The 22,041-nt window shown below is 40.2% G+C and overlaps 1 protein-coding gene across 1 annotated transcript in view; it reads left to right on the plus strand.

The window, feature by feature from the left end:
- The window catches only part of HACL1 (2-hydroxyacyl-CoA lyase 1), a 41,121-nt gene extending 21,601 nt beyond the window's left edge, over positions 1-19,520 (plus strand). Inside the window, exons 9-17 of the mRNA XM_043965847.1 lie at positions 809-944; positions 3,873-3,978; positions 5,567-5,650; positions 6,633-6,734; positions 7,667-7,821; positions 8,484-8,642; positions 10,866-10,973; positions 14,248-14,434; positions 19,091-19,520. Coding sequence (XP_043821782.1) covers positions 809-944; positions 3,873-3,978; positions 5,567-5,650; positions 6,633-6,734; positions 7,667-7,821; positions 8,484-8,642; positions 10,866-10,973; positions 14,248-14,434; positions 19,091-19,123 — 1,070 coding nt within the window. The 3' untranslated portion in view covers positions 19,124-19,520. The remainder of the gene's footprint in view (positions 1-808; positions 945-3,872; positions 3,979-5,566; positions 5,651-6,632; positions 6,735-7,666; positions 7,822-8,483; positions 8,643-10,865; positions 10,974-14,247; positions 14,435-19,090) is intronic.
- Positions 19,521-22,041: the final 2,521 nt, after the last annotated feature.

Consider the following 22,041-nt stretch of genomic DNA (forward strand, 5'->3'; position numbering starts at 1 on the left):
GTTATTAGTATTGTATTCATCTATGAAATATGTGGAAAATAGTTATACCTAAAAGAATTGATGAATATAAGAGACACTTAGGCATAATGAAAACCGAAGCAGTAAAACATGGACAAGGAATAGTATTGGGCATAATTGGGATAAAGGAGTAATTTTTCAAGTATTTAAAAATAAAACCAAAATCACAGTAACAATTTTAGATTGGAGACTTGATGGAGATAGGAAGGCCAGGTGGGGTGGTGCATGCCTGTAATTTCCCCTCCTGGGGGAAGCCAGCACTGGTGGATTGCTTGAGCTCTGGAGTTCTGTGCTTCATGGGCTGTGTTAATAAGGTGTCTGCATTACATCCAGAATCACAGTGATGAGCCCCTGCAAGAGCACCAGATTGCGAGGAATGCTTGGACCATCCTGGGTCAGAATGGAGGAGCATAAAGCTTCCAGGATGATTGGTTTGGGGATCAGGACCCTCTGTGGCTGCTGCTCTTCTAGCCTGGGAAAGATAAGGGAGGAAAGTTTTTAAACAGATAGGAGAGGGGCAGCTAGGTGGCACAGTGGATAAAGCACCGGCCCTGGATTCAGGAAGACCTGAGTTCAAATCTGGTCTCACACACTTGACACTTACTAGCCATGTGACCCTGGGCAAGTCACTTAACCCTCATTGCCCTGCCCCCTCCCCAAATAAATAAACAGATAGAAGAAAACATCTGGGACATATAGACAAATAATTCTCCATGGATTACATCAAGTTCTACAGTAGATACTTACCCAGAGATTACCCAAGCAGTTTATCCCATGTTTCTTGTTCCAGGTGCTGCTTACGCACATGCTGAAGATAACATCAGAAAGTTGGTCGAGCAGTGTGGCCTGCCATTTTTGCCCACGCCCATGGGCAAGGGTGTTGTTCCTGACAACCATCCCAACTGTGTGGCTGCCGCCAGATCCAGGTTTGTGGGACAGTTTAGCTGGTTTAAGTTCAGTTAGGATTTTATGACCTTAATGAATCCAGGAAAAATTCATTAGAAGAGTTCAGTCAGGGAGTCATCACACCCACCTTTTAATCCATCCTGACACACCCAGCTGCTCCACTGTCATGCATGATAAAAAGTAGGCTTCCTTTGACAACTTTTCTGAAACCCGTCACATTGTGCATAGGAAGGTAAGTTGAAGTAAGCTTAGGAAAAAACATGTTTGGTGAGTCACCCCATCGTCCTGCAAATAAGTTAATATGGAGGATATTTGGAAACATCAAGAATGTGCTTACTGAGACCAACGAAGAGCATGTTTGCCGCATATCCCTGAACTGGGAGTCACGTGCCAGCTGTCCAAGTGGCCCCAGACGTGACTTTCTGTACTGTCTAAAGATCAGTTGAGACCTGGGGGTGTTTGGCCTGGAAGGAAAAGATCCAGGGGTTGGAGGAGTCATAGTGACTGTTGTCAAAAATTTGAAAGGCTGTCATAGAAGAGAGGAAAGAGGGGCAGCTAGGTGGCGCAGTGGATAGAGCACCGGCCCTGGATTCAGGAGTACCTGAGTTCAAATCTGGTCTCAGACACTTAACACTTACTAGCTGTGTGACCCTGGGCAAGTCACTTAACCCCAATTGCCTCACTAAAAAAAAAAAAAGAGAGAGAGAGAGGAAAGAGATGGGTGTCCCTAGAAGGAACTCAAAGATAAGTGTAGGCTGGATTGAAGAAAAAGCTTCCTAATAAGTAGAAGGATCCAGAGGTGGAATGAGCCATCATGGGAGGAGGGGGGTACCCTCAGTGGATGTCTTTATGCAAGGCTGAATGACTTTGCCAGCTATGTTATAGAGGGGATTTTTTTTTCAGGTATGGGTTGGACTAGATGGTTGCTGAGTCTGAAATCCCCTGACACCTTTTTTCTGGTCTCTGTTCAGTAAAACCATGGTGGTGGTGGTGGTGATAATGAAGAAGAAGATAACAGCTAGCATGTATATAGCATTTTAAGATGTGCAAAGCGCTTTACAGATATGGTTTCCTTTTGCCCTCACAACCACCCTCGGAAGACGTGCTATTGTTATTTCCATTTTCCAGCTGAAGAAACTGAAGCTAGGAGAGATTAAGTGACTTTCCCAGAGACACTTATCTAATAAGTGTGTGAACTCAAGACCCAGAACTCTATATACTGTGCCAACCAACTGCATAACTGTTCTGTTAATTCAGATTTTGTCATAAGCAAATGAATACTGTAACCTAGATCACAAACTGACAAACTACTTAAGAGAATTAACTGTTGCTACATTGTATACAGATATTGCAGTCTCCGCATCCTTTGGCTATCAATTAAATCAGGTTTCATAAGACTTAGATGTGGAAAGCTTTTATTGGTAATTAGTATATGCTCAAAATTAATAAAACTTTATTTCTCCAGAAATAATCTGAGGCAGTTAGGTAGCATGGTAGATAGAGCGCTTGGCCTGAACTCAGGAACACTCATCTTCATGAATTCAAGTCTGGCCTCAGACACTAGCTGTGTGATCCAGGGCAAGTCACTTCGCCCTGTTTGCCTCAGTTTCCTCATCTGTCAAATGCGCTGGAGAAGGAGATGGCAGACCTTTTCAGTATCTCTGCCAGGAAAATCCCAGATGGGGTCATGGAGAGTCCAACATGACTGAAAAACAACTGAACAAAAGAAATAATCTATAACCTAAACTTTTTATATTTTAGACTGACCTTGAAGTTGTCCTAAATTAATGAATTTTAATGCATTTTTTAACCTAATTCAACAAGCATTTGCAGAGTGTTGTGCTGTGCGTTGTGCTGTGTTCCAGAGACATAAAAATAAAATCAGATGCAGTTGGGTTTTCAAATGAATACAGCATCAAGGTCCTTCTCAGCAGAGAGTGCTTTGTTTTTGTCTTTGTATCTCCTGAAAAGGCTTGGAGACAGGTGAGAACAGGGCCTTCGTTTGACTGCAACATAGACTGTGAAGGGACTTTGTACAGATCAGTCTGCAGAGTAGGTTGCACCTGAATTGCCCGGGGTATTGTGTGCCAGGCCAAGGCATTTCTCCGTGAGGGAACCCTAAAGATGTGTAAGCCAGGGACGAGATGTAATCAGAGGTGGGAAGGATGCATGGCGTAGAGGAGGAGAGACTGCCAACAGGAAGGAGGCTTCATTAGGAAGCTGTTTAATAGTCAAAGCAATCGAATTGTCTTCCCATTGGCTTAAAAAAATCTGTGAGTAAAGGACCAGCTTCTCAGCCCAAACTTCATAAACTCTATCGTGCCTGTTGTAGTATCATGGACAACACTTAGGAATTCAAGGTCTTATGATGATGAATAGATGTTTCCGTGAAACAAGCTTAATTCAGGGACATTTCCTCAGCCCAAAACAGACTTTAAATTACTTTAGTAATTAAAAACAAATGGGGCAGCTAGGTGGCACAGTGGATAAAGCATTGGCCCTGGATTCAGGAGGACCTGAGTTCAAATCTGGCCTCAGACACTTGACACTTACTAGCTGTGTGACCTCGGGCAAGTCACTTAACCCTCATTGCCCCACAAAAAACAAAATTAAAAAAACATGGATGGATGGATGGATGGATGGATGGATCTATCTTTTCAATAACAAAGACTGAGAAGTCAAAGAAAATAGAATGACAAACATGGTGTGTTGTTTTTTATGTGTTCCCTCATTTAGAGAACAGCAATCAATAAGGACACTTTCATAAATAAATGAATTTTAATTAGTCATTTTTAGAATGAAAGGTCATATGGGTTTTGGACTCATTTCTATAGTGACAAATTATTTGTTTAGATTTTCCAAACAATTAAAAATAATAATTAAGCATTTCCATATTATAAATGTAAGATATGTTCATTATACCTTGTATCTTTTCATTCTTTTATCAGGGCTTTGCAACATGCTGATGTAATCATACTGCTTGGTGCCAGGTTAAATTGGATTCTGCATTTTGGACTCCCACCAAGATTTCGAGCTGATGTGCAGATTATCCAGGTCTGAGTAAGAAAGAAACTTAAGTGAGAGTTCTCTGTGTTATATTCCTTGAACTATCTTCTTATAATCTTTGCTCGTTGTTCGTAGATGCCTTTTGGATAGGCTCCCTTCTTTTAATTAATTGGAACCATTTTCAAAAACTAGACTGAGCAAAAGCTCCCACTTCATATCGACCTGTACAGAAGTACTAAATTATAAAATAAAGGGAAAAGCAACTCGTTGTCCTATGAAAGGTTTATTATTTTAAGCATTACAATAGATTACAATGACAGTAATGATTTCATCTGATATCACTGGGGAATGATGTAATCCATGTAATTTTTTATAAATAAATAAATAACTTTTTAAAATGCTAATATTTTTCCAATTTTAATTCCTTTCGATGATTGCCTTTCTCACAAATGTTAGACATTGCTGTACTATATAGTGTATAAAACTTAACCTTTTCTCGATGACTCAAAGCTATCATTATCAATTCTTAATTCAGCACGTTGTACTCAGGGGCTATTGAAACTGCTTATATACTTGATAATAATGATCATAAAACCTATTCCCTTCAGTCAGTAGCAGTATGTCATTTTCTAGTACCTATCCTTATATTGTCATATTGAACTAGATAATGACAGCATTTTATATCAGATTAAGCTGTGACTCAAAGTCCGTCACATTCTGGTTCCAACCTATCATACCAGACTTGTTTCCTGTTACACTTGTCTTCATGCACTCCTAGTTCCAGCCAAACTGGCCTGTGTGTTATTTCCCATACACGACAATGTTGTGAGCCTGTCCTCTGTACCTGAGATCTTCTCCCTCCTCACCTCCCCCTCTTGGAATCCTTAGGCTCAGCTCAAGTGCAGCTTCCTACACAAATTCCTCATTGCCCTCCCAGATGTTCAATTTCTTCTCCTCCCAAATTACTTCTGTTTATTCTGAATGGAATTTGTATTTACTTATCTATGTACATGTTATTTCTACTCCTTGGGGAGCAAAGACAGTTTTCATTTCTTCCCTGTTATCTTTGTGTCCCTAATGCCAGACATACAAGAGGCTTTTAATAAATGTTTGTTGACTTGTTCAGCTGAATTTAATTAGAGTGTTGTGCAAAGGTTTGAGCTCACCCACAGGCTATTTTTGCTTATCCTGAGGTTAGTATCTATTCCAGTTGTTCTGGAATTTCTGAAATTCTGACTGCTAGACAAATGGGAGTGATTTGTTGCTTTGCTATGGTTGAATAGAATTTGTACAGAACTGATGGAAACGTTCCAATCTATCAGGTTTGCAATAACCAGATTAACTACTCTTGAATGGAGATACTAAGTAACACCTATGTCAAAGTTCAGGAAGGCTGACTTAAAACTAAGCCCCCATTCACACTGACCTACTTTGGTGGTCATAGTTCACTATTGTATCATGCCTTGGTTTTTTTCTTCTGTTAAGAGGTTGCTTTTAGTAGGACTTGTTGCCTCCCAAAACCTTCTTCAAGAATATTGAACATCCATTACATGGAGCTGAATATATATTTTTGGACTAATTTATTATACTTATTAAAGAACTAACTCATTTTTCCACTATTGGCATTTCTTTATAGGTTGATATCTGTGCAGAAGAGCTAGGGAATAATGTTAAGCCTGCTGTGGCTCTGTTAGGTGATATAAATGCTGTCACTGCACAGGTAAGACCTTATGTAGACATTTTTAGAACATTCTTTTTTGAGTCAGTTGAGTCTTTGAATATTTATTTTTTTTAAAAAATCCAAACTATGTGACTTACTTAGACATATGAAATTGAAGCTCTTCATACTCACATTTATATGTAAATTAGGAATTTCTGGAAACTATATGAATTAAGAGCAAGAAGAGTGCAGTGATATTTCCTTTGGAAGCTCTGGAGTTTGGCAACCATATTTATTGGAGTTATACTTGGGATTTCTCTCTGATAGCAACCTATGAATTCTCTCATTTTATAATTTTGTGAGCTGGTGCAATAAGAGTATTATTTAGTCATTCAGGTGTCCTGAAAAATGTAATTTAACTTTGGAAGGAATGTAATTTACAGACATTAGAAATATTTTTCAATATTTCTTTAGTCAAAAAAAAGATCCATTGATACAGATTTATCATCTGTAATTTGGGACCAGCCAGATCTTGGTATTCTCTTCTCCACTTTGTGCTCCCACGGAAGATATAACATTATAGAGCAATATTTTAGCTGCTGTGTAAAAAGGGCTCATTCAGCCATACTTTTTTTGTTAGACTAGCTCTCACAGCCAAAACGATGGTATTTACCGTGGTAGAAAGGCCTAAACTCAGCGGCGTTCCACATCAGCGAGGACCCCTTCACTGGGTTGAGGCTATTAGAGGAACCTGATCCAGTGCTAGGATTTCAGGTGAATGGGTGGAGTTCCATCTTTACCTATTAGAGGGTATGTGATGAGCTAGGGAATGCTTTACCTTCTGATAGGCCAGTCTGAAAGTGTGTCTCATGATCTGGAGGGAATCTTTGTTGATATGAATAATAAATGTCATATTTTATAAATTAACTTTTTAAAAAATTGGTCATTTGCTACCTTTAAAAAACTGAAGTACAAGTGATATGTGTATTATCCTACAGAAAAGCTTTTTATGCTGGTATTTTGATTTAAGATTTTTTCTTAGCTTTTAGAACATTACAACAAAAGTCCATGGCAACATCCTTCTAGTCCTGAATGGTGGAAGATACTGAGAGAAAAAATGAAGAGCAATGAAGAAGCATCCAAGGTAATAGAAACCTTTGGAGAGGCTCTCAGGTGTGACGGCTGGGCTGGGGCTGGCTACATTTGGGCTCAAAATCCTGAGCCCACTTGTGCCTACTTGCCAACTCTTCTTTAGAGGAGACACCATCTGCTCCTTGAGCCTCAGTTTCCTAAACTGGAAGAGTGGGGTAAATAAAACAACTTCACAGGACTGCTGTGAGAATCTAATGCAATAATAATGCAGCTCTGGAGTTCTGAGTTCAGCATTATGCTAGCTGGTAAAATTTTTCCTCAGTGATGGCTTCTCTAATTTATAATAACTAGCTTCAATTTTCTTCCTCTATCATATTTTCATGAATCAGAATTTCCTCTGGGAAGCACCTTAGTTCAAGGGGAAGAAATAGTCCTTTCCCTCTTTTTATCCTGGCTTTGTGTTCACAGTATTCTTCTTTACAGATATACCCACATGTATCATAGCAGCCTATCAATTAGCAAGAATGTGTGCAAGGCACTATAGGAATACAAAGGGGAAAATAAAAGGTCCTTGACTTCATAGAGTGTTCTGTCTATAGGAGGAGACAACATATACATATATACGTATACACTCAATAAATGCATAAATACATAATAATTTTATTGGGAGAAGATATCCAATAATTGGGGAAAGGCCTCCTATATAAGGTGATATGAACTGAACTTGTAAGAAAACTAAGGATTTTAAGAATGGGATATACAAAAGAAGTGAATTCCAAACATAGTTAGTTAGTCCTTCTTCACAGCCATTTATAAGCATATTCATTGCTATTCATGTATTAATCCTTCTGATAGAATTCCCCAAAACTAGTTTACCTAAGATAGGAACTTTTAATTCTCTCATTATTTTTCTGGGTTTTTTTATTCCCATAAATCCTTACTCTACTAATAAAACTACTTTATTGGTTTTCCCTATAATTTTAGGAATTAGCATCACAAAAATCTTTGCCTATGAATTATTATACAGTATTCTACCACATCCAAGAACAGCTACCAAGAGACTGTATCATAGTGAGTGAAGGAGCAAATACTATGGATATTGGACGGACTGTGCTTCAAAACTATCTTCCTCGTCACAGGTAGAAGGAATTTTTCTTGTAAGAGAATTGCCATTATTTATGTGCACATGTGTATGTGTATTAGATGAATTAATTCAAAATTAGTAAAGCTTCTTCCAATGATTATACATGGTTAGTGAAAAATATCTTGACATACTAAAGCAGTTTTATATGAAGATTTCTTTTTTGTTTGTTTGGTTTTTTTGTGAGGCAATTGGGGTTATGTGACTTGCCCAGGGTCACACAGTTAGTAAGTGTCAAGTGTCTGAGGCTGGATTTGAACTCAGGTCCTCCTGAGTCCAGGGCCAGTGCTCTATCCACTATGCCACCTAGCTGCCCCATATGAAGATTTCTAAAAGTAGGTATTCAATGACTATGTTTCTATCCATTTTATTAAATTTAATTTTAAGATCAAAATTAATTTAAGTATAAATATGTCTCTTACATTGTGTGAAAGCTAATTTTCAAATTTGAACAGTTATGGAATTTTGTAATATTGACTGTCTTTGACAATTGTACAATAACTTTTTAAATGATTTAGAATGTACTTACCTGACTTTTACAGTTTTTCTCAGTCATTTATTGGCTAAGATCCTAAGGATTGTGAGGCTCTGTGGTCTCACAGCTCTGTAGTGTTAATTCTTTTTTTGAGAATGGAAATCATTTGAGCTCTTTCCCTCTAGGCTGGATGCTGGTACTTTTGGGACAATGGGAGTTGGTTTGGGCTTTGCTATCGCAGCTGCAGTGGTGGCTAAGGATAGAAATCCAGAAAAACGTGTGGTCTGTGTGGAAGGAGACAGTGCTTTTGGATTCTCCGGTATGGAAGTGGAAACCATCTGCAGGTAAAAGGAGGACATGCCAATTTTTCCTACATATGAAAAGTTAATGTGCATATAGACATAGTAACTGCTACTTCATCAAACATGGTTCCTAAGTCCTAATGCCACCTACAAAGCCATCCCAAGGCCTTGGCTTGGATCATCTTACTTTTGATTCCATATGACCTGGTGCTTCTTTGAAAAGTGCTGATAGCTCATAGAAGAGCTCACAAAATCACTGCATACTTCCCCTCCAGGGACAGGCTTTTCTTCAAGCGCTATAGGACTCACATTTAAATGATCATCATGATTTTACGTTAGATAATATACATAAGAGTGCTTTGTAGACTTTAAAAGAATATGTGTTAACTGTTTTTCCAAAATGTTGATATTTTCACTTTTAATTGAATTTATATTTTAATAATCACAAACGTAACTTCAAAAAGAATAATTATTTAGTGCAAAGAAGGTATGTTTGCTTTCTTATGCATTTATAGACCAATTGTAAAAATTTTATGGCCTTTTAGAGGTCCACAGCCCAGTGGTTATTTCTCTAGTATTAATTTTCTTATTGTCTTCCATTTTCATTTCTGGAAAGCTCTCAGGAAATTATAGAACATAGTTTATAGCCAGAGTGAGGCTGTGTAGGAGTATTTTATAAATCCACATTTCATCTATTCATACTTCCATTCAAATTAATGTGATATTTATGTACGTAATGATTAAAAAAAAATTTTTTTTTGCAGGGCAATGAGGGTTAAGTGACTTGCTCAGAGTCACACAGCTAGTGTCAAGTGTCTGAGGCTGAATTGGAACTCAGGTCCTCCTGAATCCAGGGCTGGTGCTTTATCTACTGTGCCACCTAGCTGTTCCCCGTAATGATTTTTTTTTTAAGTTTTGATATATAAAAGTTTTGGTATATAAAACTTTGACATTTCAAAGAGAGACCATGAGCAGCTAACAAATAGAAGACCGGACATCTTTAAAAAGTAGTTCTTGGGGGCAGCTAGGTGGCGCAATGGATAGAGCACTGGCCCTGGAGTCAGGAGGACCTGAGTTTAAATCTGACCTCAGACACTTAACACTTACTAGCTGTGTGACCCTGGGCAAGTCACTTAACCCCAATTGCCTCACAAAAAAAAAACAAAAAACCCAACTAAAAAAAAAAAAAGTAGTTCTTGCCTAAATGTTAGCTTGAGCCTCCTAGGATAACTCCCAGTCCCTTGTAAGATGCTTGAATGTATTGGCAAACTCGGAAGTGTTAGAAGTTTCCAGAAAATATCACCTGCCACCAGACGTGACCACATAGCTCAGTTACTTCCCGGCTATGAGTCAACTTGATGCCAGAAAATATGTACCTAGACAATGGAATTCTTAGCTTTTATCACTCACTACAATAATTTCGTGAGATTTCATCTTTTCATCATAATTATATTACCTTGGCTTCCTTGATTTCTTAACGTGTCTATTCTTTGGTTTGTTTGTTTTTTTTCAGCCAGATTGTAAAGCACTTTGAGGGCAAGGAGACTCCTCTTGTTTCTCCTATACCCTCATGCACAGTACTAGGCATATGGGGGCTATTCAACACATATATGCTGATTTAGTTAACTGTGATCTATGACTTCACCAGTTTGAGTGCTCTCTCTAGCAAGGAAGAACTAGGTACTCTCTAAGGCTTCCTTCATAGCGTGTCTTTGAAGAACTCCTCACCCAGTGGCCAGTCTGATAAAGGGCCTCTCAGAATTTGGCCAGGCTCCTCCTGAGAAGACAGGGAGGATGTTACCGTGTCTGCACTAACGACTTTTCTTCCAGCATGGCAGATCCTCCCAGAGCCTGTCCCTTCCTGACCTGGCTTTTGAAGATGCAAGGTCATCCATCTCCGCACCATGATGAGGCATTAAAGGAAGACTGTAGTGGAGACTATTCAGCTAACAATACATAACTTCTGGTCTGACTTTCATATGCACAGAACATGCAGAGATGGCTGTGCCCATCTCTGTTAAAAAATCCATTTTAAAGAGAGGAAGTGGCTTTAGAATGATGAAGGATTTCTTTCCTAGGATTATAGCCCTGGGGCTGGAAGGCACCTTTGTGGTCATCCAGTCCAACTCCTTCCCTTTACAGGTAGGGAGATCAAGGCCGAGAAGGATTAAGTGACATGCCTAGGTCACATAAGCACACAGGGAAACCCAAGAGCCTTGATTTGAACCCAAGCCACTAAGTCTGGTTTCCTCTCATTTGTTTCAGGCATAATTTGCCAATCCTTCTCATTGTGGTGAATAATAATGGAATCTATCAAGGTTTTGATGCTGATACCTGGAAAGAAATAACAAAATTGGGAGAAATTTCCCTAGTGTGAGTATCATAAAACTTGGACTCTCAGACTTATTGAGAAACACATTTTAAGAATCCCAATGTATCTTCTATTCTCATGTTGATTTAGTTTTAAAATTATTTTTAAAATATTCTTTGTACAATTTATGTAATTATAAGGTCTAGATTGTTACCTCCTCTAAAGGCCAAAGATGCTGTCAATGTAGTTCTTTATAAAGTGCTATCCATTTTTCTTCCTTCCTTCCTTTCTTCCTTTCTTTTTTTCTTTTTTTGGCAGAGCAATGAGGGTTAAGTGACTTGCCCAGGGTCACACAGCTAGTAAGTGTCAAGTGTCTGAGGCCGGATTTGAACTCAGATCCTCCTGAATCCAGGGTCAGTGCTTTATCTACTTCACCACCTAGCTGCCCCTTAGTGCTATCCATTTTTGAGAGGGATTAATGAATGTTTAAGTTCAGATAAGATAGTAAATTGTCTAAATCTTGTAAGCGAAAAGAAGTAGTATAAACCATGTTTACATACAAGATTGCTGCCCAGCTTAGTAGAATCTAGCCATTAGGGTTCTTACTCTGGTCCAGCAGGCCACTTAGGAGTGTGATGCTATGTTCTGTACATAGTCTGTAATGACCCGGGGCTTCCTGCCCTTTCCTACCTCACAGAGTCCTCACCTGCTCATGGAAGGGCAGGCTAAGAGGGCATCGTCCTCCTTTCATGTAAAGGGAGATATGTTGAGAGAGAGAGAGAGAGAGAGTGTGTGTGTGTGTGTGTGTGTGTGAATACATCTCACAGTGTATTCCAAAACCAAATGTCAATGATTGGGGATTGCCGATTATGTTGCCCTGTATCCTTTGTCTCCATTTAGTGCATAGAATTGACGGTTGTCGGCTTAAAACAGGTATACAGACTTGAGTTAGCAGCATTGAATATGAATGCTGGCATCACAGGTTCTTTCTGTCACCGCCTGTGATGACTCGATATTCTGCCTTGGCAGGAGCAGGTCCTGTTGATGATGCCCCATCCTATGAGGCCAAGTGACCTTTTGGGTATATTCTGTGGTAAGGTTGTCTTGCTTACTTACTCCACCACAGCTGCCTCATCTCCCTCATCCTCTTCCTCAGTCTCCAAATATCACAGGAATCAGACTGTGAAGTGCACTGATTTGTGTGAATTTCCAATGGCTGAACTAAAATAACTTACAGTGTGCAAGAGTTTATGTCATAGAGACCAGGACCAAGATTGTTATTGCTTGGGAAAGTCCAGTAGGCTCCAAACTACTTTAAATTTAAAGACATTTAAAGCTAAAGGGTCAACATAATAAAAATGATAATACTACCGAAACTAATTTATACTTTTAATGCTATGTCAATCAAATTATTATAGAGATACTTTCTAAAACATGATAAAATAATAACAAAATTTATTGAAAAAAAAAACAAAAGATGTACAATATCAAAGGAAAAGAAATAGGAATGAAGGACAATTAGCATTTCCAGACCTCCAACTACATTATAAAGCATAGTCATCAAAACCATTCTTACCCTGGTTAAAAAATAGAAAGGTAAAAAAAATAAATAAATAGAAAGGTAGCTCTCTTTGTGATAGCAAAGAATTAGAAACACTGGCCCTGGATTCAGGAGGACCTGAACTTAAATCTGGCCTCAGACACTTGACACTTACTAGCTATGTGACATAGGATGGAGCAAGTCACTTAACCCTCATTGCTCCACAAAAATTAAAAACAAAAAAACAAAAGAATAAGTCTGGGTTAAAAGGAGAGATGTAAGAGGATGTTCCTGATCCACCCTTTTTTGACCGTGGGATGTCCACAGGTTTTGCACATTGTGTAAGTTTTAGGAGTTCTTCAATGTATTGATCAGTAGTACTGATTTTTTTCTCTTTTTTCCTTTTTTTGTCTCTAAAAACATTAATTTTTAGATGGGGTGGCTCTCTGGTAAAGGGAAGAGGATTGGTACTAGGGAAAACATAATATAAAAAACAAAAGATGTCAGTAAAGTCTTATTTTAGAAAGTTAAAATAAAATATAAAAATAAACTTTAACACCCTCCCCCCCAAAAAAACCCCTTAAAGGGCCCCTTGAGCCAAAATTTCCCTTCCTGTACCCTCAACTTTGAGTCTTCATCTGGGGCCTGTAGAAGTAAAAACCATCCCAAGGACTCCTGACACCTGGAACTCAAGTATGCCAATTCCCAGGCCTGCATTATACTCTAAAATTAGAATTTTTGTTTTTTGTTTTTTGTTTTTTGTAAAGGTGTTGGAATATTCTAATCTAATGAATCCTGTGTTGTTGTTCGGTCATTTCAGTCATATCCAACTCTCCATTAGCCCATTTGGGGTTTCTTGGCAAAGATACTGGTGTGGTTTGTCATTTCCAGAAATGAATCCAGTAGGGGCAGCTAGGTGGTGCAGTGGATAAAGCACCGGCCCTGGATTCAGGAGGACCTGAGTTCAAATCCGGCCTCAGACACTTGACACTTACTAGCTGTGTGACCTTGGGCAAGTCACTTAACCCCAAGTGCCTCATCAAAAAAAAAGAAATTAATCCAGTAGAATACTATTAATTAGGATGGCTACTAAACTTTCAAGGCTTGATCCACTTACTGGATTTCTGTACAAAATTTGAAATAAGCTCTAAATAAAACAAAGATGACTGCCAGAATTGTAATATCACTACTAACATCACACAAAGTCAAATATCCAAAGAAAACAGTGTCAGTTTCTTTAACCTTCTAACTGGATTTTCCTCTCTTGAATCATCAGAAAGACTTGACTTGATTTCCTGTTCTAGCTTGTGTTGAGTGGGAGCCAGATCAGAGGCTGACTTCTAGACTCTCCCTTGCACATTGGTGCCTGACACCTCCATGGTGAATAATTGATGTTCCTTAGGCAGTGGCTAGAATTATCTTTTGTTTCAAAATTTTTCAGAGACTTTCATAAAAATTTTGTTTTCCTTCTTTGTTGTTTTCCTATCAAGATTCTCTGCTGTGTACAATATTTCACCGTTCTGGTTAAATAACCCACCAATATTCTAGCAACTTTCTTGAATTCTCCTTCTTTCTAACAGTTTCCTCTCTAAGTTAAGTCTTGTTTAGTTAGGTAAATACTTTGTATTTTTTATCTTAACAATTTGCCTTTTTTGTGAACTTATTTTACAAGCTTTAAAAAAATCTATGGAATTATATGGAGTCTAAACACAAGATTTTTATTCCAATTCAACAAATTGTTTCAGAACATCTCTTGAGAAGGCAAACATCAGTACCTATTTACTCGCCTTTTGCAGGGGACCTCCAGTTTCTCTCCTGCCAAATTCCCATTACGAGCAGATTATGACTGCATTTGGAGGCAAGGGATACTTTGTACAGACTCCGGAAGAGCTGCAGAATGCTCTGAGGAGGAGCTTAGCTGAGAAAACAGTGCCGTCCCTTATCAACGTTATGATTCAGCCTCAAGCCAGTCGGAAGAAACAGGTAAGTGCTGCCAGCAGAGAGTCCTCCGGTTCCCCCTGTGTTCGGTGTCAATGCTGGTGTTTAGTGGGTGCCCAGCTGTGGTTCCCCTAGTGCTGCCATCTTCCCCCACCACAATACCCCCATGCTGATGGGATTACAGTTAACTCTGACTTCCTTTTTAGAACAAGGGCAGAGGATAGGTTGGGAGGCTTTTAAAACTCTTGTTGGATTCAACTGAGGTTTTGCCTTTTTTCCTCCCTGCTTTTTGGATTTATAGCCATATGTAGTTGGCCAATACCATAGGATGGAGAAACCTTAGCCAAACAGGGAGGGTGTTAAACATCACTGCCTTTTATAAGTTTTCATTGCTTTGTTCATTAATTCACTTGAATCCTATTTCCAATCTATGTGAATTTATGGCCTACTTCTCTATCTTGTTCACCATTTTAAAAAATTACTGACATTTTGTTTTGATATACCAGATTTTTTTTTTTTTACTAAATCTGTCATTTCATCAGTATAGGGGAAGCAAATTCCTCCACCAATGGAGAACAGCCAAGAAGCTTGCCACTTCTTCTTCTTTTTTTTTAATCATAAAAGTATTTTGTTATTTTCCAGTTACATGTAGAGGTAGTTTTCAACTTTTGTATTTATACAAAATATACCCCTCCCCAAGACAGCGAGCAATCTGCTATAGGTTATATATGTACAATCACATTAGACATTTCTGCATTAGTCATGTTGTGAAAGAAGAATGAGAACAAAAGGGGAAAAAAACTCAAAAAAAAGAAAAAAACAACAACAAAGTAAAAATAGTATGATTCAGTCTGCATTCAGATTCCACAGTTCTTTCTCTGGATGTGGAGAGCATTTTCCATCATGAGTCCTTTGGAATTGTCTTGGGTCATTGTATGAGAAGAGCTAAGGCATGCACAGTTGACCATCACACAATGTTGTTGATACTGAAGCTTGTTGCTTCTTGGCCTAGAATATTGCCTGAGATACAGAGAGGTTCAGTGACTTGCCTAGGGCTGCCCAGCCAGGATGCGCCTAAGGTGGGACTGGAGTCTGGGTCTTTCTGACCTGGGGGCAGCTTTCTGCCCACTACATCCCAACGGCCTTGGCACAAACGAGGTTTCCTAACAAACCCCTCAAAAAAGTGCATTTTAAGACCACACACATAGAGCCAAATAAATGTTGGTTGTTGTTACTATTATTTATTATTATTATTGATTTATGACAGAAGGGAAGGGGTGCTTAATTTTGAGATCTGATGCTCACGTTGACCATTCGTTTGCCCGGAATGATATCCTCCTCCATTGGCGTGGCTAGCTCTTCTCTCTTAGCTGGGAACTCTGTACTACACCTTTCCTATCCCCAGCCTCTGTCTTTGTGCCTTGGCCGTAGGCTCCCTTCTTCCTTTTAGTAAATTAAGAGTGGGACCTACACCCTCCAGCTTGGAGTGAAGATCCTTCCATGTGCACTGCCTAGAGCAACACACATGCATTTAGCAAAGACTCCTGTCCATAAGAACTGTCAGCAGAGGCCATCTGCCTGACTGGAAGGAGTTCAGAGTGAAGGAAGGCAGCAGGAAGGGGCTAAGAGGAGGGGAACAGAGACCGACAGGTGCTGCTGCTGTGAGGAGCCTTCCAGCCTGGCGTCCCCTTCCAGCCTGCTGTCCTCTGGGGGCCTCACGGCCTCCACGGGCCTGTCTTTGGCTTCTTTCGGTTCACCGAAACTGATGCAGGCCGGCCAAAGGCCCAGAGACTGGTTTATAGACCAGAGTGCTCTCTGTAAAGTCGCTGAGAACACTGAGCTCGCAAATCCTGGGCCGTTGCCCCAGTACGGGGCTAAGTCCCTATCCCCACCTTCACCTGAACCCTTTCCCCAGTGGCCTCACCTACAGATGGCTGAATTTCCTTTTCCTTATCATGGATGTAACACACTGTTGATTCATTAACATTGAACCGACAGCCAACAGCACCGTAACTCATGCCTGGCTGAAGCTTCTCTCACACATCACACCCTTCTCAACAGGGACCATTTTATTTTGTTTTGGGTTTTGGATTTTTTTTTGGTGAGGCAATTGGGGTTAAGTGACTTGCCCAGGGTCACACAGCTAGTAAGTGTCACATGTCTGAGGCCGGATTTGAACTCAGGTCCTCCTGAATCCAGGGCCAGTGCTCTATCCACTGCACCACCTAGCTGCCCCAACAGGGACCATTTTAAACAGGAAAATCGTCAACAAAAGCACAGAAATGCAAAAACAAAAAACAAAACAAAACCCCAAACCCCACAGCACTAATTAGATGGCAAAAAGGCCACTTGCTTACAGTAGGAGACCTGAGCCAGGAAGGCTGATCGCCACCTTCTTTACCTTTAGCAAGGATAGTGTTACAAATTTTGTTCTACTCTAAATACCTGCAAGTAATTCTGAAAGCACCATGAATATGATTTGGGGGTTACAGACAAATTTTACCAAGTAGGCAAATTCACAAACAAGGATCAGCTCTACTTCTCTAGTGACTGGGAACACTCAGGGCCATTGTCCGGAGCAGTCCCCTTCCTGGTAGGGAGGCTCCTGGGAAACCACTAATCAGATGACCTGATAAACATGGAACCAGACAATAGTTTTATAGGATAGTTCTGTCTCTGTTCCGATTGCATCAAGTTATCATATCTTCACTCTAGAAAACAGCTTTCTTTTGACTGGAATGGGTATATCCACCAGAAAAATACAATCTCTCTTTTTACATTTTAGAGCCAGAAAGGACTTTATACAGGGTAATTCTGAATATTTCCATTTTTAATGACCTCTCATTCTTTTAAACTGTATTTTATCCTTCTAACGTGATCATGAAATGTCAAAACCCTTTTGACAATAGGGAGTTCTCTCCCATTATTTCTGCTCTTGACTTTATCATACTCTGAGTTTCTGACTTCAGTTGTTTTTGATTCTTCTTTATTCAGTCTGTTCCACTGATCTACTTTTCTCTAAAATACAGACTCTTTCTCTTGAATGTTGGTAGAGAAATATTGCTAAATTTCCTTTTTCTAGATGGCTTAATGACCATCCCCTTCCACTTATATTCATTTCAAAATAACTTTCACAACCTTTTGAAATTCAAGTTTTCAGATTGTTTCCTGATACTATAAAGAGGACTTGATTATTTTAATTACTAAATTGTATCCAAAATCTAGATTGTTTGGGAATATTTCCTACAGAGAATTAATCCTACCCTTTGTACAAGGATTTTTCCTGATGCGGGTGTTATAACTTGGTTTTGTTTTTGTTTTTGTGAGGCAATTGGGGTTATGTGACTTGCCCAGGATCACACAGCTAGTAAGTATTAAGTGTCTGAGGTTGGATTTGAACTCAGGACCTCCTGACTCCAGGGCCGGTGCTCTATCCACTGTGCCACCTAGCTGCCCCTTATAACTTGGTTTTTTATTATTCATCTTGTGACCTATCATTGGGGTTCAAATGGCTTTGAACCTTTAATCTCTATTCAAAAACTATAGCTAATGGAAAAGAATCTAGAGACATATCCTAGGAAAGTGAAGACAACCAAGCAACAAGGCTTACCAACCCTTGTTTGAATGACTTCTGGAAGTATCTTGCACTGAAGTCCTGCTGTGGTGTCTCATTGTGACTTGATGGGGTTCCTACACTAGCCAAATATGAACTCTGGGAGGTCCCAGCAAGCAGACCATGCTTTAAGCACTGACCACCCTAGGACAGGCCCTCATCTCCTGTCTGCACTATTGCAATGACATCTGATGTGTCAGCCACTAATCCATCTTCCGCTCAGCCGCTAGAGATTTTCCTAAGACAAAAGTATGATCATATCACCCTCCCTCCCACTCAGTAAACTCCTGTGGCTCCCTATTGCCTCCAGGAGCAAATACAGAATGCTGTTTGGCATTCAGAACTCTCTGCACCAGCCCCTCCTACCTTTCCAGGTGTCTTATACGTTGTTCCTCCCGCTTCTCTCCCTCCAGTATCACGTCCTCTTCAGTCTCTTGACTCAGTGCTTTCTCTGGCTGTCCCTTATGCCTGGGACACTCTCCTCTGCTCTGACTGCTGGCCTTCTTGGCTTCCCTCAGTTCTGGCTAAGATCCCACCTTCTTTAGGAAGCCTTCCCCAATCCCTCCTAATCCCAGTGCCTTCCTTCTCTTAAGGATTTCCAATTTATCCTGTACAGTTTAGTTGTGTGTATTGGCTTGTCATCTTCCCCATGAGAGCGTGAGCTCCTTCAGGGCAGGGACTGTCTTTTGCCTCTTTTTGCATCCCCAGCACTTAGCCCAGTGCCTGGTACATAGTCGGCGCTTAATAAATGCTTCCTAGCTGACTGAGCATGGCCCCAGTGATGACGAATTTGGGAGCGGCTCGACAGAGGGTGATCACCAGCCGATGGGTTTATTTGTGGTTGTGGCCACAGCAACTTCCATGGCACAGCGGTCTTGAGAGTCTCATCTCGTGAGGAAATACCCACCTCTTTGAAGCGACGTGTCCATTTGAGGATGTGAGGGAATGTCCACGGCCACCCCGCTTCTTCAGGCTGGCCACAGGGGGACAGTTCTAGCAAACTGATCATCGAAGGGACAGCCCATGACAAATATTTCCTGCCTGCACGACTGTGCTCATGGCTGACTGTCATTCTTCTCTCTTCCTAGGATTTTCACTGGCTGACTCGCTCTAATATGTGACTGGAGCTGCTCAGACTCCTGACTTGAGGGGTCCATCCTTTCCAGCTGAAGGACGGCTGGCATCTACCGCAGACAGCAACATTACCACAGTTTTTCAAATTGTGCTGAGCAAAAGGAGAAAAAACTATCAGACAGACATAAAAAAACGGATTTGCAATATTTTTACCAGGGTTATTCAGTGGAAATAGCTATTTGAAGATACGGTAAAGATAGGAATCGTTTAAATCATGGTATAATAAGCCTTTTTGTTTTGCATAAAATTAACATCTGTTTGAATACATTCTTAAAATTGGGTACATTTTTTAAACATTTTTTTAAAGCAAAAAAAACCTATCAGGTGCTGTGGAACATGCCTCTTGGGTAGACCTACATAATAGATCATGAGTACTAAATTGTATCTCTATATGTCTTGTCTTATTTACTGTGGGCCTCAGTTTCCTCTTCGGCTAAATTGGGTTACTTACTCCCTTTTCCCTGACTCAGGATTATTGTAAACGGGGTTTTTTTTTTTGGTTTTTTGTTTTTGTTTTTTTGCAGAAGCAAATCATGATTCACAAAACAAAAATCACATATAAAAAATGGGATCAGGAGTAGCATAATTTTTTAAATGAACCCAGAGGTTGTTTGACAGTCTTAATTTAATGCAGTCAGATCAGTCAATGAGCATTTATTAAACACTTTACTCCAGGCACTGTACTAAGCTCTACACCTTACCACCCCTCAAAAAAAAAGATAGCTAAAAAAAACCCCAGTCCCTGCTTTTAAGGATTCACAACCTAATGGGGAAGAAAACATGTGAACAGCCATATACAAAGAAGATAGAGACAAAATAATTTGAGGCAGCCATGTGGTGCAGGAGACAGAGCCCTGAGCCTGGAGTCAGGAAGATCTGAATTAAAATCTAGTCTCAGGGGCAGCTAGGTGGCACAGTGGATAGAGCACCGGCCCTGGATTCAGCAGGACCTGAGTTCAAATCCAACCTCAGACACTTGACACTTACTAGCTGTGTGACTCTGGGCAAGTCACTTAACCCTAATTGCCTCACCAAAAAAAAAAAATCAGTCTCAGACATTTACTAACTGTGACTTCAGGCAAGTCAGTTATCTCTGTCTGCCTCAGTTTCCTCATCTGTAACACAGAGATGATAATCACAGCACCTACATCCCACGGCTGTTGCGAGGATCAAATGAAATACTATTTGTAAAGTGCTTAGCACGGTGCCTGGCACATAGTCAGCCCCATATAAATGTAGCTGTTGTCATCATGATCTAAGGGAAAGCGCTATAATGATACAACATTGCATGTCAGATTCATAATTTCTCAGTATCGTTCCAGAGAGTTTCTTAAACGTATACACGAGTTGGAACATGATACACAGGTAGAAATTCAGCTCATTTACCCAAATTGGCTGTATTACACTCTTCAGAAGATCTTATTGGGGGTGGGGCACTGTACTGTATGACCTTAATTATGGAAAGAAGTCAGAGATTCAGGCCGGAAGATTTATGGGTGCCCATTCTTAGCCAAGAAGTTATTGCTGAATTTCTGTTTGGTATGACGAAAGTATTGATTTGCATTAGTTCTTTGTCTTAAATGGTACCCACTTTCTGTTTTGTTTGTCAATAATAAGGCTTGTGAATTTATGTTTGAAGTCCTTGGGCCGTGTAGAACAAAGATGGAAAGAAGCCCACTGCCCACCTCCCCCACTGGCCTAGAGCGCATTGTACCAGGCAGATGAGCATGAGACTAGACAGCTGGAGATGGGGTAGGGAGGCCTGTGACGACACATAAGTCATGTGGATTTAGTGATGCTGCCCTTTCCCATTGGGGGAGGCTATAATCGGGATAGTTAACAAAGCAGGATTGAACCATTTAGCTCCGACCTTTGACCCAAATGTTTGAATGGGGCAAGCCTGCTAGGTACCTTTTCTGAATCCCAAAAGAACCAGGTCTGACACCTTGACTAGATAGGGGGCAGTTAATTCAATTTGTATTAATCTGAACTTCTTTTCTTTTGTTTTATAAAAGTAAAAAGGGAGTGCCACTGTCCCTTGGGCCAGAAAATTAATATTAAGAAAAATATAAACCTTTATGATGACCTTTCAAAATGAAAATATTTTATTATATCAATAATTATTTTTTAGATCATAATAGTGCTTTTTCCTCTTTCCTGTAGTATATGGGGGGGTTTTGTTGTTGTTGTTGTTGTTCAGTCAGATCCAACTTTTCATGACCCCATTTGGGATTTTCTTGGCAAAGATACTGGAGTGGTTTGCCATTTCCTTCTCCTACTTGTTTTACAGATGAGAAAACTGAGGCAAGCAGGCAGGGTGAAGTGACTTGCCCAGGGTCACACAGCTAGTAAGTATCTGAGACTGGTTTTGAACTTGGGTCTTCCTGACTCCAGGCCCAGCACTCTATCCAATGTGTCACCTAGCTGCCCCTAATGGCTTTTTTTTTTTAGTGAGGCAATTGGGGTTAAGTGACTTGCCCAGGGTCACACAGCTAGTAAGTGTTAAGTGTCTGAGGCCGGATTTGAACTCAGGTATTCCCGATTCCAAGTCCAGTGCTCTATCCACTGCGCCACCTAGCTGCCCCCCCAATGGCTTTTTACCTAGGTTCAAATGTATAGACTATCCAAATGTAGTAGAAAGGCCAAGCCTATTTATGTATTAGAAAGAGTATACCAGTTGTATGCTTTAAGGATCCAGTGTACCAAAATCACAAGGTTTAGGCTATGAGTGGCCTTGACAATCGTCTAATCCCAAACCCTGAGTTTTGGAACCTTAGGCCAGAGTGAACAACTTGCCCAGGGTCACACCAGAAGTGAGTAGCAAGGTGAGATTGGACCCCAGTTCTCTGGTTCTAGATCTAGTTCCCCTTCCACTGTGTCCTGCTGCCTCCTAAGCTAGGCGGGA

This window comes from Dromiciops gliroides, chromosome 5 (assembly GCF_019393635.1).
Source record: "Dromiciops gliroides isolate mDroGli1 chromosome 5, mDroGli1.pri, whole genome shotgun sequence".
Classification (NCBI taxonomy): Eukaryota; Metazoa; Chordata; class Mammalia; order Microbiotheria; family Microbiotheriidae; genus Dromiciops; species Dromiciops gliroides.